This window comes from Aquarana catesbeiana, linkage group LG05 (assembly GCF_042186555.1).
Source record: "Aquarana catesbeiana isolate 2022-GZ linkage group LG05, ASM4218655v1, whole genome shotgun sequence".
NCBI lineage: Eukaryota > Metazoa > Chordata > Amphibia > Anura > Ranidae > Aquarana > Aquarana catesbeiana.
Window position 1 is genome coordinate 291,609,752 of NC_133328.1, and position 25,981 is coordinate 291,635,732.

General features: G+C 41.2%; 1 protein-coding gene across 2 annotated transcripts in view; it reads right to left on the reverse strand.

Annotated features, from left to right (window-relative positions):
* GALNT1 (polypeptide N-acetylgalactosaminyltransferase 1) overlaps positions 1-25,981 on the reverse strand; it is a 481,701-nt gene that overhangs the window by 123,209 nt on the left and 332,511 nt on the right. For both annotated transcript variants that reach the window (XM_073630779.1, XM_073630780.1), the window contains exon 9: positions 8,357-8,496. In XM_073630779.1, the coding sequence (XP_073486880.1) occupies positions 8,357-8,496 (140 nt within the window). The remainder of the gene's footprint in view (positions 1-8,356; positions 8,497-25,981) is intronic.

Below are 25,981 nucleotides of genomic sequence, written 5' to 3' on the forward strand. Positions count from 1 at the left end.
AACAAATATTCGTAAATAGGAGGGAGAAGGGAATGCTTTTGCCATGCGAGACAGTTTATGGGTGCCAAGGGGACCGGCACCTCCGCCGCAGCCACAGCTGCATCCTCCATTTTTAAAGTTTCCCGCACAGATGTAATAAGGGAGACAACCAGCACCTTCTTGTCCGCCATTGCAGTTGTGGAGGAACAAACTCACTAACTGACAGGACAGGGAGTGTGGCCACCAACCCCGCAAGGTGGGGGCCTCATCCACGACGGCAGAGCCAGACATAGGCTCAGTCGAGAATGATGAGGCACGGGGGCGGCGCCATTTACTAGCCTATATGCATAAGCACCACCTGTGAAAACGCAAAAAAGAACACGGGGGGGGGGGGAGCCGGCTGAGACCTCCGCCGCCTTAGGCCCCACACAGGGGATGTCGATCGAGGTCCCGCACAGGGGGTGCTCACTGTTATACCTAAAGGGTTCCACATGTACTGTCACTTTAAGGCTGGTTCCACCCAGGAGTGATGACAAGGGTCAAGGGGCAAAGCAACCATCTTAGAGCACATGTAAGGAAAGCACACTAAGATATAACTGTTCTGAGATGTATGTTGGAGTGTACAGCGAGTACTGAAATAAACATCAGTTGTTGCAGACCAGAGTCTTGTGTCTCTCACAACTCAGAGAATATAACAGTGGGGACGAGGATGGGATTTACAAAGTGTCTATCAGACAGAGAGAGAGAGAGAGATAGAGAGACAAAGGCAGTGTGGCTTGTCACCTGGATAAAAGCACTCACAGAGCACAGCAGAAAGAATGTCATTGATTGGGACATTAAGTGAATTTGATGGAGAACAGACATCCTTGAGTTCCTGGGTTGAGACGAACAGTCTTTCAGTGCAAATGCCATCCCAGACAACAGGCAAGTAGCAGTATTTATGACAGTGATTGGTGGTAAGACATATGACACTCTTAGGGATCGCCTTTCCCCTGTAAAACCAGCAACTAAGACATTGGCAGAGCTCCTGACACTGTTAGAGGATCACTTCCAGCCTAAACCACTAGAGTTTGCAGAAAGATTCCGGTTCTATGAGCAGCAGCTGCAGCCAGGTAAGGGAAATAAGGCTTATGTGCTCGCCCTTCGCAGACTAGCCTCTACCTGTTCTTTTGGGGAGTACTTACCTACTGCACTAAGAGTTAAGTTTGTCATGGGACTGAATTGTGAGTCTAGCCAAAAGAGACTGTTAACAGAGAAAGACCTTACCCTTACAAAGGCAATCGACATGGCTTCAGTGATGGAAATGGCTGTGAAAGATACAGAGGAATTGAACCCCCAGGGCAGAAGGGAAACAGGAAGTTTTCAGAACAGTAGTCGAGCCAACTGCCGTAAACTGGAAATACAGACCCCCACCAAGCTGGGAGTCTGCTTGCTACCATTGTGGGACTACAGACCATGACCACAAAGTCTGCCGGTTTATGGATCAGATCTGTCATAATTGCGGTAAGACAGGCCATCCTAAACGAGTTTGTTGTAGCAAGAAGGTGCGAGATAAACAACCTCTGAACCCCAAGACAAAGACATATATGGTGGGAAGATAAACATCATCATCTGAGTCAGAGGATGAGGAAGTGCTCCACAGATAAGACATACATCATATGCATTCAGCACCCTCTGCAATGACTGTAGAGGTAACCGTTGAGGGAAAGAAACTCGAGATGGACCTAGACACAAGAGCAGCAGTTTCAGTTATCACCCAGAAACAATGGAGACAAGTTCAGACCCGAACAACTGTCCGCCCAACACCAATCAAACTGCAGACATACTCCACCCACTGGGTTATGCTAAAGTACAGGTATTATACAAGGGTCAGACAAAAAGACTGCCATTATATATCCTAGAAAATGGGGGACCCCCTCTCTTTGGGAGAGACTGGATTGCTCACTTTGGTATGCCAGACATCGCCACAAACCCCTGTAACACCGTTACAATTCCATTAGGAGATGATGAGGGATGGGGGGTGTCCCTGAAGCAGCAGTTCCCAAAGATCTTTGATAACCAGTTGGGGAAAATAAAGCATGATTGTGTGAGACTCAGGCTGAAACCCAATGCTCAGCCTAAGTTCTTCAAAGCTCGGACAGTGCCTTTCGCACTCCGAGCAGGAGTGGAAGCTGAACTAAGTCGGCTGGAGAAACAAGGTGTCATCTCAAAAGGTAGAGCACAGCGAGTGGGCATCACCAGTTGTACCAGTAAAGAAGGCGAATGGGGACTTACGCATTTGTGTTTTTTTCCGCATGGCACTGAACTCCCAACTGGAGATAGACCAGTATCCCCTACCCAGAATAGATTAAATTTTTGCCTCTCTTGCAGGGGGTCAAATGTTCGCCAAGCTTGATCTCAGACAAGCATATTTAGAGTTTGAGGTCCATCCTCCTTCCCGTAAGTTTCTAACCATCAACACCCACAAGGGACTGTATGAATACAATCGGATAGTGTTTGGCGTAGCCTCTGCCCAAGCCATTTGGGAACAAAAAATGGACAAGATTTTGGGGACATTCCTTTCACACAGTGCCTGCTAGAGGATATGCTCATCATGGGACGGATGGACCAGGAACACAAGCGGAATGTGGAGTTTGTGTTGGCGAGACTCCAAGAGCGGGGTCTAAAAGTGAACTTGGCAAAATGCCAATTCATGGTGCCTAAATTGGAGTTTTGTGGTCACCTTGTGGATGCAGAGGTCATACACACACCGTAAGCCAAGGTTCATGCTTTAGTCAAAGCTCCAGCCCCAACCAACGTCCAGCAGCTACGATCATACCTTGGCTTAGTGAACTATTACCACAAATTCCTGCCAGATCTGGCACACACCTTGTTTCCGTTGAACAAGCTTTTGAAGAAACACTTCAGATGGGTCTGGTAGGCTGCATACCAACGTGCTTTTGAAGTTTCTAAGTGGAAGCTGTTTGCGTCACGCATGTTTGTGCACTATGACCTCCAGAAGCCTCACCCTATGGAGTGGCATTTGTCTCCAGGTTTTGGACAAAAGCAGAAAGCAATTACTAACACATTGACAAAGAGGCTCTTGCGCTGATATGGGCAATTAAGAAGTTTCATCTTTACCTGTATGGTAGGGAATTCACCATACTGACGGACCATAAACCACTCTTTCAGATCTGACAAAGGCATCTCTCAGACGACTACGGCCCACCTACAACGCTATGCCCTATTCTTGGGAGCATACAGCTACAAAATCCAGTATCGTGGTCATGATACCAATGTGGATGCAATGTCCCGACTGAAAAGGGACGTCGACGAACTCTTCTTCACCGGTCAAGAGTTGTCATTACACCAGCCTGTCCTTCTTGTCTTCTGGGGAGATAGCAGTCCATGCAACAAGGATACCTTCCTGAAAACAATACTCTCGTGGGTACGGTCTGGTTGGCCTGCAACTGTCACACACGATTATGAACCTCATTTTCGTAGGCGTATGGAATTAACTGTGGCTGGCAACTGTGTTTTATGGGGAGACTGAGTGATCATTCCACAGACCCTCGGGAGACACATTCTGGACTTGCTACATACTGGTCATCCCTCCTCACAAAGGGAACCAGCCGAGACCCCGCATAAGGGGCGCCTACGGAAACCCCGCACAGGTGGCACCACTGAACCCCTCAAAGGGGGCACTGGCTGAGACCCAGCTCAGGGGTGCCTACGGATGCCCCACACAGAGGACACCACTGGGCCCTTCACAGGGGGAACTAGCCGAGGCCCCCCACGGGGGGCATCCACTAAGGCCCCTCACAGGGGGCATCCATAAAAAGGGGTTGCCCTCAGAGCCCCCATAGCGCCGTCCCTCTGGAAGAAGTCGTCCGGCATGGCTGCGCAAAAGCTGCGGCCTAAATTTTCAGCTGCCTGCCGTGAGTGCACAGGTCTGCGGGGGGACCGGACCAGGCTAGAGCCGAGGGAGGAGGGCGGATGCCCACAACAGAAAGCGGCGACCTCCACCACCCGCTCTAGGGCCAGCCAGCATGTTGCCTGGTCGGTAAGCCACGGCCTAAATTAGTGGAGGGCTGCGGATCTGCGGATGCCTGGTCACTCACCCAACCATCCAGCAGGTGCCAAGGTGTACCCCCCCATAGTGACAACCCTGAAGGGGAGGGGGGGTGGACAGAGTGTCCGAAGCACCTAAGCCAGAGGCCTGGGCCTCATCCGGGGAAGTTTGCCAGGATTAGAGATCCCAGCAGGGAACTAGGTCCTTGCCCCTGACTAGGCAGAAAAATGATGGGGGTGTATATAACCTAGGACTGCCCATAGGCGTAGCCAAGTCTTTTTTCTGCCTAGTGTCCTACTTTTGTAGGGGGGCGATATAACCCTATGGTTCTGAATAATGGACCGCTATGTCGGTAAAACGAAAGATAAAATAAGATTAAGACAATTTGTCTCAAGATCTCCACTCTACAGATAGCTCCCTCACTTTACACTCCTTGTCCTCTTGCACAATCAATACTTCCTTCTATTAACCCAGCAACTATAGAAGAAGTCACTAAACTTTTTTCTAACGCCCACCTAACCTTCTGCCTCCTGGACTCTGTTCCTTCTCAAATACTACGGTCACCATCTGGCTCTATCCTACACTCTTTAACTCATATCTTCAACCTCTCCCTCTCTCCTGGTATCTTCCCCAACCCTCTAAAACATGTGCTAGTCACTTCCATACCAAAAAAAGGCCTCACTGGACCCCACCAATCTTAACAACCTAAGATCTATCTCTTTACTCCCTTTTGCCTTCAAACTCCTTGAACGTTTAGTATACACCCGACTGAGCGACCACCTCATTGAGAATAACCTTCTTGATCTCCTTCAGTCTGGATTTCACCCACAGCACTCCACAGAAACTGCCCTCCTAAAACTCAAACAACTTACTAACAGCCAAAACCAACAGTCATTACATATGCTTATGCTTGGACCTTTCCGCTGCCTTTGATACAGTTGATCACCCCCTCCTGAAAAAACTCAATTTGCTTGGTCTCCATGGCTGCGCTCTCCGTTGGTTTGAATCTTGCCCATCTCACCGCACCTTCAGTGTCACTTACAAATCCACTTCCTCCTCTCCAACTCCTCTTACCGTTGGGGTCCCCAAAGATTCTGTCCTTGTACTTCTACTCTCGAACTACATGTCCTCCCTGGGTTCACTACCACATTTATATGCCAATGAAACCCAAATCTTTCTCTCTGCCCCTCAGCTCACCCCATCAGTCTCCTCACGCATCACTGATTTACTAACAGACATATCAGCCTGGATGTCAAACAACTTCCTCAAACGGAATCTGTCTAAAACCAAGCACTTAATATTTCCTCCCCCATGTGCCCTTCCCCTGACTTCTCTGTCACGATCAATGGCACATCGTTCAGTCCTTCCCCCACATGCCAGGGTTAACAGAGTCGGAACTGTCCTTTCAGGCCCACATCCAATCCCTGTCCAAATCATGCCGCCTTAGCCTCTGCAACATTTCCAGAATATGCCCCTCTTTTAACTAATGACATTGCCAAGCTTCTAATTCACTCCCTGGTTATCGCTTGCCTCGACTACTGCAACTTCCTCCTCATTGGATTACCTTTACATGGACTATCCCCACTTTAGTCCATAATGAATGCCGCTGCAAGACTTATCCACCTTACCAACCATTCAGTGTTCTCCACCCCTCTCTGCCAATCCCTCCACTAGCTTCCATTCACCAAACAAATAAAATTCTAAGTACTAACAATAATTTACAAAGCCATCCATAACACTGCCCCCAGCTACATCACTAACCTAGTTCAAAAATACCAACCAAGCCGCTCTCTTCGGTCCTCCCTAGACCTCCTACTCTCTAGCTCCCTTGTCACCTCGCCTCCAGGATTTCTCCAGAGCTTCTCCCATCCTTTGGAACTCCCTACCCCAATCTGTCCGACTGTCCCCTAATCTACCCATCTTTAGACGATTCCTGAAAACCCTTCTCTGTAACCACTTCAGCCCCGGAAGATTTTACCCCCTTCCTGACTTTTTACAATTTGGCACTGCAACGCTTTAACTGACAATTGCGCAGTCGTTCAACACTGTACCCAAACTAAATTTACGTCCTTTTTTCCCCACAAATAGAGCTTTCTTTTGGTGGCATTTGATCACCTCTGTGGTTTTTATTTTTTGCGTTATAAACAAAAAAAAACAGCATCAATTTAAAAAAAAAAAAAAAAAATTTTTTTTTTTTTTTTTTTTTTTTTTTACTTTTGCTATAATAAATACCCCCCAATTTAAAAAAAAAAAAAAAAACTAATTTCTTCAACAGTTTAGGCCAATATAAATTCTTCTACATATTTTTGGTAAAAAAAAAAAAAAAAAAATCACAATAATTGTAGATTGATTGGTTTGCGCAAAAGTTATCGCGTCTACAAACTATGGGAAAGATTTATGGCATTTTTATTAAATAGTAATGGCGGTGATCTGTGATTTTTTGCGGTATTGTGACAGACACATCGGACACTTTTGAGACCATTGACACTTATACAGAGATCAGTACTATAATAATGCACTGATTACTGTGTAAATGACACTAGTAGGGAAGGGGTTAACACTAGGGAGCAATCAAGGGGTTAATTGTGTGTTCCCTCACTATGTTCTAACTGTATGGGGATAGGACTGAGTAGGAGAGAAGACATTTCGCTGTTCCTACATAGTAGGAACAAACAACATGTCTCCTCTCCTCTGACAGCACAGGGATTTGCGTGTTTACACACACGCAAATCCCCGTGCTGGCGCTCGTGCACGCGATCGAGCGTTGCCGGCAGTGAACGCTGGCCATGCGCACCGGGTCCCCCACCGTTCAGCAGGTGCATGCTCTTCTGGCGTTGCGTGGGTGCACCCTCTTGCGGCTCTTAAAGGAACCCCGTACCTCTCGCAGGGGAGCCATTCTGCCCCCGTATATGTACGCAAACCAGACGGGAACCGGTTAAAGAAGCCTATCCTGCTTCTAATACACTAATTTACTTCCTCCATCAGCTCATCCCCCACAGCTATTACCTTTTGTATCAACTGACCCTCCCTTTTTAGATTGTAAGCTCTAAAAAGCAGTGCCCTCTGATTCCTCTTTGACCAAATTGTAATATAACTGTAATGTCTGCCTTCATTTTGTTAAGCGCTGCGCAAACTGTTGGCGCTATATAAATCCTGTATAAAAATAATAATTATGCTGTTACATTGTGCTAATCCTGCTCTAACTCTGTCTGTCCCTTCCGGGACCATTAAGACCAGACACACACTAAATCTAATGTGCTTAATATGTCACATGACTCTGGCCCTTTATGAAACCAACATCCATCAATTTAAACATAACCCTTGCATGTTCAACATGCTGCACTTTAAAATTATTATTATATCCCATGAATACTGGCTCATATATATTATTCACCAACATCCAATAGCCCGGAGCTGTACCCAAACTTGCATCACCAATCTCTGTCATTCCCACGATGTGATCTATATGTATATGCCCTTGACAGACTACATCCTGATTGAGCCATGGCTACGCAACCCTGGCTCCAGATCCATCCAATCAGCAGGTCTACACTCCTCCCCTCTTTCCACCAGCCTATCAGCAGACAACTCCTCCCCTCTCCTCACCCCTTATAAGCCCACCAGGCAAACATGGGTGTAGGTCTGACGAAGGAGCTGCGCATGCTCCAAAATGTGTTACCGCCCACCGCCTTCACCTGTCACATCGACCGCATGCGTTCCAGCTTGGTTCCAGAACCCGGGCTGACTCATCGCATCTTCACCTTCTCGCTAATCCACGTCACCAGGGACTCTGACAGCTGAAGGACAGCTCTCTCTCTCTCCCTCAGACAGACAAGGATTACAGCAATCAGGAGGAGGACTAATCATTATATGCCTATGACCTCTAAGTGTTTTTAATCCCATAGTGCCTGTAATAATTTTTTTAACTACTGCACTTAGAGGCGCCTTTCTCTTTCCTTTATGACCCTCCAGAATTGCCTCTTCTCTACAAAGGGCTGCCTCCAGGGCTATCTCTCCACTGCTACTAAGGACCGGATACCCAGCCTCACCAGAGCGCCCTCATCTCTCCCTCTTTTCTGCGTCACCACCACAAGCGCCAACTCTTCAAGATGAAAGCAAATCTCTTGCTATGACACATAGTAAGAGTAAGTGAAAGAAGTGGCACTCCTACCAACAAGGGTGTTTACACATTTTCATGGCCTATTGATTTAAAAGTGTTTAAAAGGCAAATTAAAATTAGAAAACAGACTAAATAGGTCGGAAAATTTTTCATCATATATAATCAAGGCACACGTGAAGACAATTTTTGATACAGATATTTCTTACCTCTCCTAGAGAGTAATAATGGCGAGGTATCTGGGAATCAGGATAAACATTTTCCAAGTACCAAGAAAACGGCTTACACAGCAGTTTGTGTCTCAAGCCTACTCTTGAAGATATGTCCCCATAGTCCACTTTAGTAACCCCTGTAGAGATAATATCGGTATTAACTACAAAAAAAAATTTGAGTTGTGATGCAAGATGCAGGAAAGCTGTACTGTTAACTAACCCACCACCCCAGTGTACCTAAGCTAATCTGCATTACCTCTCCTCCACTCAAGTTGCTTACTTACCTCCTACAGTAACACATATAGTTTAAGTAACTCCTATAGTTTACAACCTGCCTGACAAAATTCTCTTCAGCCCTGGCCATGCAACATAATCTTGAATGGGACCATATACCAAGAATCTCAAAATCAGGCACAGTCAGGACTAAGAGAATTGGGGGCGGGTGGGGGTTGGTTTAATGACAGTTTATGTGAAGGTGGAGCTGTACTTTAAATCCTAAAGCTTACCTTGCACTAAAATTCAACGTTTGCTTTTTACATGCTGCACTCTCCCTCTATTGGAAATTGCAGCAGTAAACTAGTTAGTAGTGGTAAAAAAAGTTAGAATATTTTACTTTGCTTATGTTTGTGGTGCCAATATGAGAGTGATGTCACGATCCTTCTGGTGGGATCCTAAGAACACTAAAGACTAAAAGAAATCGGGGTACTCAGCATTCCCAGGATCCTGATGCAAGGATCATGACATGACTCTAACTCTATGGATGAGGGAATCCATCCCCACTGAGGTATTGTATTCTGACAGCACAGAGACTTCCTCGCTATCAGAATACACAGATTAGTGTTGCAGGCCATAGTCGGCGGCGCTGATCAAGCAGGAAAATCCGACAGGCTGGTTGTACAGAAGTCTATTGATAGATGGACTTCTGTACAACCAACAGATCCCATACATGGATCAAATTTTGACCAGACCCTGTTGAACTGGCCGAATTTCAATCCATGTATAGCCAGTTTTAATCATTAAGACTGATGCAATAAAAGTCTGCAATAGTGAGCATTACCTAAACCATCCAGTCAGAACCCTTGTTTTATTTACAAACCTGGATTGTAGAAATGACAATGGAAATATACACAACCACAGTAATATTCCATTTATGCTTCTGTTTAACAATTAGCCACTTTAGCCCCAGAGACCCAGAGTAAAGCAGAGTGTTTTGTTCCCCCTTTTGACGTTACATCACAATGCACGAAAAAAAAAAAAAAAAAAAACAGCTTACATAAACTGTTAGGTTAACATAAAATCAAATAGGATTAATGCTGACAGAAAATAGTACTTTCACAATAGTGCAATTGCCAAATTACTGAATTACACTGTATTCACATATGTGTTTGGCATTCGATCACTGCATGCAACTGTTATCCAGAGCACTCTTTAAAATGTTGTTGCAAGGGAAAGCAGGACACAACTAGATCAGCTCTGCCCTCTGTAAAGTTGGCTATTGAAATCAACAGGAAGTGCCAAGACTCTAAAAAAAATGCAAAAGCATGGTGCTGTCCTGCATTGCTCTGATCGAGCAGCAAAACGGAAAGCCCTGGAGCTGACAAATTTTTCTCATTGTAGTGCTGGAGCTTGGGTTCTGTTATAATAGGGGAGGAAAACAATTGTAACCCAGTGTTATTTCAAAGCAGTACCTGGGATTTAGGTGGTTGATATATAAATTACCATTACTGCATGCACTTCTGAGAGACAAATTAGAAAAGGAAACCCCACAACTGAGCACATGCCTTTCTCTGTTTGTAGTCAAGTATAGATGATGCAAATTATCATTTAAATACTACTGTTAAATCATTTCACTCATCTTCAAACCAGGGGTTACAAATAAAAAAAAAACAAGTATATAATACTTATTATTGCTATAATCTTTTCATATATGTAATCTGAATTGGTGCATTTTTTGAAGTTGTAATTTTTTGTCACAATTTTTTGGAAAATTGAGAATATGTTATATGAATATGTTTTAGCGCAGAATACATTTTTTTTTCACTTTTTTTTCATTTATTTTTTTTAGCGCTGCTTCATATATTTATCACAATTCTCTAGTGTCACAGATTGCATAAGCGACTGCTCATTTGTAATTTATATGTTTTAGCGCAGAATACATTTTTTTTCACTTTATTTATTTTTTTACATACTGTGACCAGAGTACTGCAGTGTTACTGACACTGTACTACACTGGGGAGGTGATATTGCTATATGCAAGTTTTTTAAACCTATTGCCCAAGGATTTGCTTAGTGCGATTCCCTTTGCAAGTTGATTTGCTTAGTGTGATTCCCTTTGCAAGTTTTACTTGTTATTTTTTTAATAAGTGTTTTTTATGGGTTACACTACGGGCGTATATGCTTTTTATTTTTCATCCTGCTGATGAACCAACTCTGACTGGATCACGTCTGGCTCTTTGGAGTTACCCTTCATAATGAGATGTAATATGCGCATTTTACCATACTATATGATGGTCCACAAGATCCGGTAAGAGGCTTTAATACTTGGTGCCACCTGTGGTCGAAGCACTATGAATTGTGATTGTGGGGACACTGGTGGAGCAACTGAATTGTGGATGATTTGTTTCCTTTGGACTTTCTTGTTTCACATATATTTTTCCTTTTTAGCCCTTGTGAATGGGCTCTTATGGACACTTATTTACATATTTGATGTGATTTCTTTATACACATTTTTTCACCTAATAAATTTGATGTCATTATATTGATTTATTTTTGTGTTTTCACAATATTGAGTTAAATTTTTTAGCGCTGTTTCATATATTTATCACAATTCTCTAGTGTCACATATTGCTTAAGCGACTGCTCATTAGTAATTTATGTTTTAGCACAGATATCCTATATTATTTTTAACATACCTGATTAAAACAAGTAAAATTTGCCTTTTGCCATTTAACAAAGATAGATGTATGGTGTACTGTGAAAAAGTAAGAACGCTGGATGTAGTGCCAAAGTGAAATGAATATAAACTTATACACATATAAATTAGTTGAACCAAGAATTGTTCTTTAGATCATTACATTAACCTATAATGGTGAAAAAAACTAACAAGTGATAATAACTGATAGAGGTTTTAAACCATACAAAGCGTGTAAGTAATAAAACACACAAAAAATATAAAATTAAATCAAAGTTCATAGATAGGATGAATTTGAAGGAGCAAATCCACAGATAAAGTCGTGAAGAGTTTTGAAGCTGTATGATCCACCGCTTATATAGCCCGTCACCAGATGATAAAGATTGAAGGCTTACCAGAAAGCCTGCGACTTCTGATGATGAAACGCGTGTGGGGCGGGCTACGGATGCCTTGCAGCACCTCTAACAAAGGGAATTCGGATCATTAGGTTAATGTAATGATCTAAACAACAATTCTTGGTTCAACTAATTTATATGTGTATAATTTTATATTCATTTCACTTTGGCACTACATCCAGCGCTGCACTTTCTTTTTTGTTATATTTCTGTATGTTCCCTTGTATTGGGGTTACAGTGCTGAGCTGCAGGATTTCCCTCACTGGGTTTTTTCACTTATTTGCATCACTAAATTTTGTTTAGCACCTAGCGCAAAACTTTTTCTTTTATTTTAGAAAGTAAGAACGCCCTTCTTGCCTTTGAAGGTGATATTCTCTTCTTTAGCAGAAATGACTTCTTGTAGGCATATTATATTGCATAACTGTCCAGCAGCCTCTGACACCAGTGACATGTTTGACTACTTCTCTATCAAAATGCCTTTAGCTGCAAAATGTTTGTGTAATACTTTGAATAAACTGACCGTTACAAATTCCCCTACAACATTTTAATGGTATTTAAACCAGGGCTTTGACCAGACTAGTCTGGATTTTGGAAACCTGTTTGTGCCAAATATGTGCACTGTTAGGGTCAAATAACGATCTTTGATCAATCAGTTCATAGTACATTACTCTAGAATTTGCCAATACAGTACGCTTAATGGTAACAATGTTTTTTTTAAACAGTAAATGCTTTTTCCTGACATACTTTTGATGCAGGTTAAATTGGTGTAATCTCTGACTGTAGGTACAGTGGATATAAAAAGTCTACACACCCCTGTTAAAATGTCAGGTTTCTGTAATGTAGAAAAATCAAAATGATAAATCATTTCAGAACTTTTTTCCACCTTTAATGTGACCCATAAACTGTACAACTCAGTTGAAAAAACTGAAATCTTTTAGGTGGTAGGGAAGTAAAAATAAAAACACGAAAATATGGTTGCATAAATGTGCATACCCTTAAACTAATACTTTGCTGAAGCACCTTTTGATTTTATTACAGCGCTCAGTCTTTTTGGGTATGAGTCTATCAGCATGGCACATCTTGACAATATTTGCCCACTCTTCTTTGCAAAAACACTCCAAATCAGTCAGATTGCGATGGCATCTCCTGTGCACAGCCCTCTTCAGTTCACCCCACAGATTTTCAATCAGAAACTTTACATAGTCAGGTTGAAAAAAGACACAACCCATCTAGTTCAACCATAAAAATAATTAAATAAAAAATAATATCACAGCCCCATATACCCAATCCTATACCCACAGTTGATCCAGAGGAAGGCGAAAAACCCCAGCAAAGCACGATCCAATTTGCTACAGCAGGGGAAAAGAAATCTTCCTGATCCCCAAGAGGCAATCGGATTTTCCCTGGATCAACTTTACCTATAAATGTTAGTACCCAGTTATAGTGTGTACATTTAGGAAAGAAACCAGGCCTTTCTTAAAGCAATCTACTGAGTTGGCCAGAACCACCTCTGGAGGGAGTCTATTCCACATTTTTACAGCTCTTAATGTGAAGAAACCTTTTCCGTATTTGGAGATGAAATCTCTTTTCCTCTAGGTGTAAAGAGTGCCCCCTTGTCCTCTGTGTTAACCGTAAAGTGACTCACTCAACACCAAGTTTACCATATGGACCCCTTATATATTTGTACATGTTGATCATATCCCCCTTAATATCCTCTTCTCAAGAGAGAATAAATTCAGCTCCTCTAATCTTTCCTTATAGCTGAGCTCCTCCATGCCTCTTATCAGTTTGGTTGCCCTTCTCTGCACTTTCGCCAGTTCCCTGATATCCTTTTTGAGAACTGGTGCCCGAAACTGAACTGCATATTCCAGATGAGGTCTTACTAATGATTTGTACAGGGGCAAAATGATATCTCTTGAATCCATACCTCTCTTAATGCAAGAAAGGACTTTGCTCTCTTTAATCTTCTTCTGGTGAAGCCATTCCTTTGTTGAATGAGATGTATGCTTTGGGTTGTTCCTCTTCATGTTCAGCTTTCTAGCAGAAGCCTGAAGGTTTTGTGCCAATATTGACTGGTATTTGGAACTGTTCATAATTGCCTCTATCTTGACTAAGGCCCCTGTTTCAGTTGAAGAAAAACAGCCCAAAAGCATGATGCTGCCACCACCATGCTTCACTGTGGGTATGGTGTTCTTTTGGTGATGTGCATTGTTGTTTTTGCGCCAAACATACCTTTTGGAATTATGGCCAAAAAGTTCAACCTTCGTTTCATCAGACCATAACACATTTTCCCACATGCTTTTGGGAGACTTCAGATGTGTTTTTGTAAAATTTAGCCAGGCCTGGATGTTTTTCTTCCTAAGAAAAGCCTTCTGTCTTGCCACTCTACTCCATGGCCCAGACATATGAAGAATACGGGAGATTGTTGTCACGTGTACCACACAGCCAGTACTTGCTAGATATTACCGCAGCTCCTTTAATGTTGCTGTAGGACTCTTGGCAGCCTTCCTGACCAGTTTTCTTCTTGCCTTTTCATCAATTTTGGAGGGACGTCCAATTCTTGGTAATGTCACCGTTGTGCCATATTTTCTCCACTTGATGACTGTCTTCATTTCATACATTTTAGGATTTTGGATACTTCTTTTGGGCTGAATTTATTGGGCCAGCTTGTCCTAGACAAATTTGCAGTCATAAAAATCTGGGCCATTTATAGATTATCTTACTTACAGTGGAATGATTGATTTCAAATCGATTGGCCATCTTGTTTAATCCCTCGCCAGGCTCATGGGCCTCCAAAATCTTTTTTTCTGAGGGTCTTGGAGCTCTTTTGATCTTGGCATAATGACAACACACACACACACCATCTCGATATCTGAGATTTAGGTAAGAGAGGTCTTCCTGACTACTCTGTGTGGGGTTTCTAATCATTAGCACCTAAATTTAGAGCATCTGATTCTAATTTCATAGATTTGAAGTAGTTGTAAATGTACTTACTCTCTGACCGTGACAATATGTATTTTTTTGCAAGATTATGAGAAGAAATACACCATGTCCATTTTATGTAATATGTTTAATTATATTACATCAGTAGGCACTGTCTGAATGAAGAATCGATGTTTGTTCAAATGTGTCAAAAACAGTCAATAATATTCATGGGGTGCATTTACTTTTTCACATGACCTTCTTTTGGCATTTTTAAACCTACAGCAGGATAGCATTGAGTGTCAATCCGTTTTTTTTTTTTTTTTTTTGTGGGAACATGGAGAAATAGTTTGATACTTGAATAGTGTAACAAAATATTTTTACCTTACTTGATAAAGTTTATTTTAACTTTAGTGAAAACACTGAACCACTTTGTTTGCCACTGTGACAAAATGCATTTTGGAATAGAAAAATACATGTGAAATTAGATTGACTAACTTGGAAGAAGGTAACGACAGCTGACAGACAAATGGGCTGCATGAGTAGTTTGTGACATCTGAAAAACCTATTAAGAGACGTCAGCTAAGTTATTAAGGGGCTACCTGAAATTACACTTAAAAATAATTCCCTCCTTTTCTTAACTTATCTATCATTTCTCTGGAATTTGCTGTCATCTTCGATTAGTTTTGCAGCGGCTTTCCAAATGGCACGTGTGCATTTTTAAAGGAAGCACCTTAGAGGTGATCTGTCATAATAGAAAATTTGGAGCTACTACCTCTGCTGATTCATTTTTTGAAGTTACACACTCCAAGAGCTGTCTTCTACAGCCAGTTTTAGAATGGCTACCAAGTACTGTTTTTTTTTTATATTGGAATGCCCTGGTGTCTGCTCAAGAAGATATTCAAAGGTATACACAGGCACTTTTAAGTGCCTACCTTTAAGTTTCTAGTCTAGAAAAATTATACGGACAGCTATATTTTTTCTCTTTCAGAAGAAGTTACAATGTTTCTCTTACAGCAAAACAGAGTTAAATAAGAACAGTTTATGGTTAAGGCCCCATGCATGAAATCGCAATTAAAGCAGTAGTAAACTCAGGCATAGTGATCATGAAATATAATGTATCCACTGTACAATACCTTTTTATATCCTTCCGCCATGAAAATAACCCCCCTCGTTTCCATCTTACTGTTTTCCTGCATATTTTTGTTTATTCTCCTCTTTTACAAAGCCAGCGCCATTGCTACTGCTGTCTTCTGCCTTTTTGCAGTCTAATGCCTCGTACACACGTTCCGAATATCGTACGACCGATCGTACGACCGTTCTCGCTTTAATAGTCGCAAATAGAAATTGAAAGTCACGAAAATTCTTGTACTACAGACAAAAAAATCAGAAGTGATGTCATGTGTTGTAATGTATTTGTATTGTATTTTTGGACGACAACTATACTGACTAAACGAAAATCGTACGATCTGGAATTGTACAAGGAAAATTCTTGTGCATGTCCGATCTAATAATATCGGATGGACGGTCGTGATCGGCTGTCGAAAGTAGTGTACACACGATCCGAATATTGTACGATATTCGGATTGTGCATACGGGCCATCACACTTCAGCCCTTACTTGCTGTAATCGCCAGAATCCCACACATGCGACCAAACAGCAGACTGCAGCCGGCAAACACATTCTCTCCCCTCCGCATATCACTGGAATCTGTCCTACTGTTTACACCCCCATGTGACGTAGCAAGTCACATGGGGTGTATCAGAAAGCTGTGCACAGGGCTGTACTCTCAGTGTATTGCAATGCTGCAGAGAGTACATGACGGAGGCATCAGCCCAAACAGATTAACGGCACACAGTACAGTACATTGCAATAACAGTAGCATATAGATGTAATAGTAATGATTTTAAGGCAGCAAAATTTTTAATTCTGCGTTTACTACCACTTTAAAGCGGGGGTCCACCTATCTATCGTTTTTTTTTTTTTTTTTTTTGAGTTCATTCACAAACTTTTCTTCTCAGCATTACATACTCACATATTGTGTGTAATATGTCCACCTGTGTCAGATTTACTTGTATTATTCATTGCAGGCGGTTTCCATCTTCATTGTGGGCATTTGAAGCCCACAAGCATTTATTTCCTGGATGCGGTGAATGCTGTGCTCCCAGCATTCACCGCTCGTTCCCGCACATGCTCAGTGGCATCCTGGGAAGCCTGAGACTAGCTCCCAGGAGACTGTGCAGAGTCTGGGAGAGGCTAGAAACACGCCTACTCCCACGGGAGGAGAACCAGGAAGTGCAAAGAAGAATAGAAAAATAAAAGGTAATTACGGCGATTTAAAATTTTTTAAACGGCATGTCAGCATCTAGGCAAGGAAGAGAATACATACAGATATTGTTCAAAATTTGGGTGGAACCCCGCTTTAAGTCGGTGCATCACATCCCCACCTTTTTAGGTGTCCAAGAAGCACAGGTTCAGTGCGCCAAGCAACGCTGCCAGCAGCCTGTCAAAATCTAAGACAGGCTGAAATGCACGCCAGGTGAATACTGGACACTGCCCCTGTGCCTCCTGGAGCCCCAAAAATGATGGGATAAAACACACATGAACTTAAGCGCTCGTGTGCAAGAGGCCTAAGGGAAAAGATCAAGGGCAAGGAAGGGTTCAAGAAGTGGGAAAATCAAAACGCATAACTTATTGACAAAGATACCGAAACAGGGGGTCATGTGATATTTTCATTTTTTTATGAATCATTGTCCATAAAAGTTTGGTTTTAGCTCATGTAAATGATTTGTTGGTACTAACCTAGATGTAAAATATCAGACATTGATAGTGTTTTGGTATTGCTGATCATTGAGGAGGACTTTTCAAAAATGTTCGGGTACATTAAAGTTGCTAACAGAATATACAGTATAGGAGCACACACATTATATATATATTTTTTTTTTTTTCCCAAAAAAATTGGACACCACCACCAAATTTTGTACATCATTCTTCGATAGCAACATTGCCTAAAAAATTATGTGTGAAGAAGTATTCAGGTATGTTTTTCCCTAATTTCAAGGGAACTAAATATCAGCTGGCGTTTACTTCTACAAGAGATATTTTTTACAGACAATGTGTACCAATCTTTGTTTTCCATAGTTTGTTCAATGTTCAATTCCCACTTTTTCATGTAAGGTAGTTTGGAAGCAGCAGTAGTTAACTGACCGTAGGTCCATAAATATTGGGACATCGACACAATTCTAATCTTTTTGGCTCTATACACCACCACAATGGATTTGAAATTAAACAAACAAGATGTGCTTTAACTGCAGACCTCCAGCTTTAATCTGAGGGTATTTACATCCAAATCAGGTGAACGGTGTAGGGATTAAAACAGTTTGTATATGTGCCTCCCACTTTTTAAGGGACCAAAAGTAATGGGACAATTGGCTGCTCAGCTGTTCCATGGCCAGATGTGTTTTATTCCCTCATTATCCCATTTGCAAGGAGCAGATAAAAGGTCCAGAGTTCATTACAAGTGTGCTATTTGCATTTGGAATCTTTTGCGGTCAACTCTCAATATGAGATCCAAAGAGCTGTCACTATCAGTGAAGCAAGCCATCATTAGGCTGAAAAAACAAAACAAACCCATCAGAGAGATAGCAAAAACATTAGGTGTGGCCAAATCAACTGTTTGGAACATCCTTAAAAAGAAAGAACGCACCAGTGAACTCAGCAACACCAAAAGACCCGGAAGACCATGGAAAACTGTGGTGGATGACCGAAGAATTCTTTCCCTGGTGAAGAAAACACCCTTCACAACAGTTGGCCAGATCAAGAACACTCTCCAGGAGGTAGGTGTATGTGTGTCAAAGTCAATAATCAAGAGAAGACTTCACCAGAGTGAATACAGAGGGTTCACCACAAGATGTAAACCACTGGTGAGCTTCAAAAACAGGAAGGCCAGATTAGAGTTTGCCAAACAACATCTAAAAAAGCCTTCACAGTTCTGGAACAACATCCTATGGACAGATGAGACCAAGATCAACTTGTTGGAACCCGTAGTGATCTGGACCTCTTTATGGAGGATCTCAACAAAAACAATAGGGGTATTGTGTTTAGTTTTGAGGCTAGCCAGTCCAATATTCATTTTCTTGATCTGAATATTGCCATCCAAGATGACCGGTTTGTTACTTCCACGTTTTTTTAAAAAAACGGACCGGAATTCTTATATCCCTATGGACAGCTGTCACCATGGATCATGGCTCCGGTCTGTTCCCAAGAGCCAATTTATGCGCCTTAAACGCAACTGCACTGATAATTCCCAGTTCTTACAACAGGCTGATATTCTGATGGATCGGTTCTTGGAAAAGGGGTATACTTTTGAGTCATTAATTCAAACCTTGGATGAAGTTAAAGGTATTGACAGGAATCAGCTACTGAGTGAGAGGCTACCCCTTAGGGATAACCCTGTTCATCTCCCTTTTATTACAACTTATTCAATACAGTATAATAACATCAAGAGCCTACTAAATAAACATTGGCATATATTGGGTAATGACCTCATTTTGAGATCAGTCCTACCAGAGAAACCACGAGTCATCTTCAGAAGAGCATCGTCCCTTAAGGACAGATTAGCCCCCAATGTTCTTGATCCCCCTGTCAGGGGTTTTAATGGTCTTTTTGACAATTTGAAGGGGTATTACAAATGTGGAAGATGTCGTGTTTGCTCGATCAACACTGGGACACCCAAACGGACCCAGAAATTCATTTCCCATAGTACCCAGAGGGAGCATGATATCGAACCCTTTATTACCTGTTCAACGGAGGGGGTCGTCTACCTACTACAGTGCCCATGTGGGTTACAGTATGTGGGTAGGACCAGACGACCTCTCTCCGTTCGATTGAATGAACATATCACTAATATTAAAAACGGTTTCCCAAAACACTCAGTTTCAAGGCATTACTTGACTACACACAATAAGGACCCTTCTAAAACCCTTTTTTTAGGGATTGACAAGTATCATCCCCACTGGAGAGGTAGCTCTCTAGTCAGGAGCATCTCCAGACTTGAGATGCTTTGGATACATAAAATCAAATGCTATGTTCCCTATGGGCTCAATGTTGATACCGACACCAATGCTTTTATTGACAATTCATAATATCCAACTAGACTCTGAGATTTTAAGAGGTTTTACCCTTTGCACAATTTATTTGGGATATCATGTGAGGATTCTCCTTTTTGAATTGTGTAATCGGTACTCACCATAATGTAGGGGGCTCTTTGTTAGGGTCATATGGCATACTCTTAGGGTGTACTTTATGAGGTTGTAGAAATCATTTTTGCCTCTCCTTATAGTGATCCCATTTGGTTCTTCTTATTGCTTTATGGGGATTGCCTAATCTGTACTAATTAGTCATTATTTGTTAGCAGAGGATGCCTCCCAATAGAGATTTGTATAATGGACCTTTATGTTGTATTAACTCCATTTTGTGGGTTAGCGGAGATAACCTTTTGCTTCCCCTACAGAAATTTTTAACTTTTCATTTATTGATTTTCTATGGGTAGACCTTTTGAAGGTCAGATATCTAAAACATGTACTCACCTTATGGATATGGGTAGTGGTAGGAGTATTCTACATAAGTTTGATATTTTTTATTTATTTCTAATGTATTAATTGATCATTATTTTTATTTACACTAAATTTATATTCCCTTTTTTTTTTTTTTTTGATATTTATTTTTATCCCTATGAGGGGTGGGGTTTCAATAGTACGCTTTCTATGTACACCCCATATTTTCCTAAAGTTACCTTGGATGACCCCGATAGGACATTCATTACTCCTTGCAAACCATTGTAAGAATGCGATGTAATAAATACAATGCCTAGCATTGAACGGTTGGTATATCACACTCCCTTCGGGACTGTATATATATCCCAACCAAGGAAAGGTGTGTGTTTGTTTGGAGTTTACTTCCTTGTTTTTTAATCTATTTTTTAAGTTTACTGAGTTCCTCTATCGAGGACCTTTGTGTTCTGGCAAATTTCCCGCACTCAAGATGGCTTCTTAACATTCCGCCACGATGTGGTGAAGCGTAAGGTGATTTCCGGTCCAGTTTCACAATGTGGCTTGGTGTTATTGTTATGATATTTATGTGCGTCGCCCGTCCCCCAGACGACATCAGAGTGTGACGAAATGCATGTCGGGAGGAGCTGACGTGCTGCATGTACCGTCTACAGGACGGGTGATTGTTTAGCCGGCCGGCTGTTTCTAATGCTGTTACGAATCTACTACACTGTAAAAGTGTTCTTTTAATCTTTTTAATAAAAGCTAGTACCAGGATTACGCTATGGTGTTTCCCTTTCTTTTTCCGGGGAACCTTTGAATGGGAACTATCCCTTAATTTGGAGTTATACATACCTCCTTCCATGGTGTGACCGATTCCGTGTGACCTGGTGGAGTAGCGGTATCTATCATCCCCCTTGGCTATAGGAAGTGGAGTATCAGTCCATCCAGTTAAAGGCCCTGACTGGGTTAGGGTCGCAAGCCTCTTTGGGCTTGCCTTATGGTAAGCGCGCATTTCATTTGAACTATCACGGTGGTGCGGTGGAGGAATTTTTTATCCCACTTTTTTCTCTGAAGACAGATATTTGAGCCCAGGTCTCCTCACAGCACTATATATGGACTAATATTTGCGGTGTTTGGGCTGTATAACAAATAATGGTTCACTTCTTTTAATTTGTGCTATGTAATAATTTTTCATTTTTTCTTGATAAAAAAATAAGGTTAATGTCACTATTTAATATTATCTATTTACTCAGGAATATTAGCGCTGCTATTTTGGTTATTGTTTATGTTAATGTGTGTATCTCACATAGTGTGGCTGCTTGTTTATATTAATTTTTGTATGATTTTTTTAATCACTGTTTTGGTAAATTTAGTCTTGTTATTCACAACACTATATCTTAAGACAAGATTTGCAAGAAATTTTTTCTGCACTACAGCGCGGTATTCTTTCTATTATATCAAGATCAACTTGTACCAGAGTGATGGGAAGAGAAGAGTATGGAGAAGAAAAGGAACTGTTCATGATCCAAAGCATACCACATCATCAGTGAAGCATGGTGGTGGTAGTGTCATGGCGTGGGCATGTATGGCTGCCAATGGAACTGGTTCTCTTGTATTTATTGATGATGTGACTGCTGACAAAAGCAGCAGGATGAATTCTGAAGTGTTTCGGGCAATATTATCTGCTCATATTCAGAAAAATGCTTCAGAACTCATTGGATGGCGCTTCACAGTGCAGATGGACAATGACCCGAAGCATACTGCGAAAGCAACCAAAGAGTTTAAGGGAAAGAAGTGGAGTGTTATGCAATGGCCAAGTCAATCACCTGACCTGAATCCAATTGAGCATGCATTTCACTTGCTGAAGACAAAACTGAAGGGAAAATGCCCCAAGAACAAGCAAAAACTGAAGACAGTTGCAGTAGAGGCCTGGCAGAGCATCATCAGGGATGAAACCCAGCGTCTGGTGATGTCTATGCGTTCCAGACTTCAGGCTGTAATTGACTGCAAAGGATTTGCAACCAAGTATTAAAAAGTGAAAGTTTGACGGATGATTGTTAATCTGTCCCATTACTTTTGGTCCCTTAAAAAGTTGGAGGCACATATACAAACTGTTGTAATTCCTACACCGTTCACCTGATTTGGATGTAAATACCCTCAAATTAAAGCTGAAACTCTGCAGTTATAGCACATCTTGTTCGTTTAATTTCAAATCCATTGTGGTGGTGTATAGAGACAAAAAGATTAGAATTGTGTCGATGTCCCAATATTTATGGACCTGACTGTATATACAAACAGCTAAGCCTTATATAAAGTATAGCCTGGGCTCAGACATTGTTAACTTAGAAATGATCTTGTTCATTTTAATCCTTTTGCTGCCACTGACTTAGGGTCTAAGTCAGCGGCAGGTGTATTTTTGCACATTGTAGATATAGAATCCTATGCGCTACCACTTATTATAAGAAATAGGAAGCAGCTGCTCACAACTTAACAATGTGTTCCCACATCTAAAATACAATTGTGTACAAATATGGAAGTGGTGCTAAGCTTCAAAAAATAAAAGAATATTGAAACTACGTAAAGAATTGCAAACAGTAATATTACATGTGTCTGCCCCCTCATGGTAGATATTGACTAGAGAAAATTATACTATTATTCACATTATTCAATATTGAGACCCCAGACACATGTAATATCACTGTTTGCAATTCTTTATATAGTTTCAATATTCTTTAGGGCTCTTTCACATGGAGGATCCGTATGTCCGTTTTTTAATACTTCCGTTTTCGGATGAAAAACAGACATACATGTATCCCTATGGAGCGTCGGATGTCAGCGGTGACATGTCCGCTGACATCCGACCCGCTCCGATCCGAAAAGTGTAACGGAGGAAAACCCTACTTTTCCATGTGTTTTCGGATCGGGTGACGATGGACTCTACGGTCCGTCATCATCCGATCCCCCATAGGGGAGAGCGGCGCTCTGACAGGTCCGTCGCTGCACAGTGTGCAGCGACGGACCTGTCATTTTCCTGCCCCGTGTGAAAAAGCCCTTAAGATTTTGAAGCATAGCACCACTTCATATTTGTAAACAATTGTATTTTGCACATTCTTGTCACGCTTATTGCCAGCTTTCTGAAGCAAGTGATTTGAATGGCTGCGCTTCCAGCAAGTCCAACAAATGTGCAATAAACATAAATTAATGTCCATGTATCAAAAATATAGATAAAAAATAGAGAATAAATTCCCAAAGTGACTGGTGCAGACTCAAAAAGTATATTAAAAAATATTGGTGACGGGGGGAGATGGGCGGAGCCTAGCGGAGCAGACATGCATTGTTAGAGCTCCGCACCGCTGAGGAGAGAAGGACAAAGCGGAGCCTGCAGGCTCAAAAGGTATCCATTTGAACCTTTTTGCCCCAGGGAACAAACTGTGAAAGTTTGGGCAGGAAATATGGTACTGGGAGGAAACCGTGGCAGAAATACAAATCACCTCACAAAGAGCTCACAGGCACTCACTGCAACTAAAGCAGCTCCAGTCACCTCACAAGATACAGCATCAGGGTGCTCTCACAGACAGAAAATGTCACAGCAAGACTCTCCATTTGAGTCAGATACAGAACAAATCCTCTCACAAACTTCTCCACAAGCCTCCTCAGCATCCCCAGTAATATTATTACAATTTGAAAAGATGCTTCATAAGGCTTTAAAACAAACCTCAGACCAAATAACAAAAAGCCTAACCAAAGAAATAAGAGAGCTGGGAAACCGCACCGCAGCCTTAGAAATAAAAATGGATGAAATTGAAATTACAACCCAAGTAAATATAACAGAATTGGAACAATTAAAAGAAGAGAATTTAATACTTCAAACTAAGCTCGAAGATTACGAAAATAGAGCCAGACGTTCAAACTTGCGCATAAGGGGAATACCTGAAACTGTGACAGACCTGCAATCTACTATTACTGCTCTATTACAAGAACTAAAGCCAGATATCCCTATTGAACGTTTAGAACTGGACAGAGTACACAGAGCCCTCACAGCCAAAAAGAAAGATGGACCCCCACGTGATATAATCACAAAATTTCATTATTACAGAACGAAAGAACAAATACTAATTGCTGCAAGAGAAAAAAAGGAACTTAATTTTCAAGGACACAATTATCAAATTTTTGCTGACCTATCCCAACTTACTATTACTAAAAGACGATCCATGAAACTCCAACTAATGGAAATGCAACGCCACAACATTATGTATCAATGGGGCTTCCCCTTTTCAGTCAGATTTAACTACCAAGGTACAATTTACAGAAGCAGATCAGCAGATGAACTACAACAAACCCTTTTAAAATTAAATCTGACAGAACCCACAAGCAGCAACTCTCCCACACGCAGAAGAATGGCATCATCTTCACCTTCAGGCAGCACTCAGAAAATTTCAGAACAAAATGGGAATCATCATTCTCACAAAAGAGGCTGTTATTCCACATCATCCATGGACCAAGAAGATTCAATGGACTGACATCCTAATTCCTGATATCTCTTCATTTATTATACTAAGAGATGGTTCTCTATAAAAAACCTGTATTTATAACTGAATGTAACTGCATTCTGATAGTCACACACTGTGTGGGATCATGTTACATTCCAGTTATATTTCTTATTACTTCTGATTCATATAGCCTTAGAATATATAAGTGAAATAAGGAAATTCTTGTTCAGTTATATATTATCAGGTAATAACAATAGATTTATTACTTTTTAGGACAAATATGTTCAATAATCCAGAAGTAATGGAAGCTTTTTCTTTCTTTTCTTAAAACAAATATATTATTACCTAACTAGTTCCTAGAATTATGTTTTTGTTTATTCTAATCTGAAGCAATACAACCTCAATTTTATGCGTTAACATATCTAAACAGTTGCATATGAATAAAATATGTAATTGTTTACTCTAAAAGGGTTAAAATCCCAAAATAATTCAAACTATCTTCATCAATACCAAAGTTATTAACAGTACCTTTCTAACTGAATTATTTACCCTAGGGCAAGACTAACCATATACAACCACCCTGGAATAAATAATTTCAACAAAAACTATATTCTGCACTCCAATTAATGAAACATCATTTTGATGTCTTTTGACATAGCACTTCTCTCCTGTAAGCGGAAGATCCGTGTACCCCCATTAGCCCTCCTCATTCTCCCAACCATATTATGTGGGAGTGTGACGAAGGCACTTATTCCCCTGAGAGAGATATTTATTCTCTTTCACGGGTAAATTGTGATTACTTGCAAAAAATAATTTATACAATGTATCATCTAATCTCATATGTTTTTTGTTTACTCTTTACTCCAGAATTCACTGGTTTCTTTTCTATCTATTCATCTCTTCAGTCCACACAGGTTGATCTGCGCAGTCAGCTCTGCATAACAAAAAGTCAAAACTATTTGATCTGTTGCCATCGCACCACTGAATATACTTTTCCTGAATGTTCAGGGAATAAATGTCCCTCAAAAAAGGACCAAAGCCTTCCGTACTTTCCATAACAAGAAGGCTCACATAGTATGCCTCCAAGAAACACACTTCACCAAAGATTCTACTCCAAAATATATTTCTCCTTTTTATCAACAAATTTACACGGCTTCTGCCTGTACCAAGCAAAGGGGAACTCTAATTGCATTTCACCGATCCACACCATTCACCTTATCATCAGAAATTAAAGACCCAGAAGGTAGATACCTGATACTCATGGGTTATATAATGGATACAGCAATCACAGTGATTTCCTACTACGCTCCTAACAAACAACCTACACCATTCCTCTCACATATATTACAAGT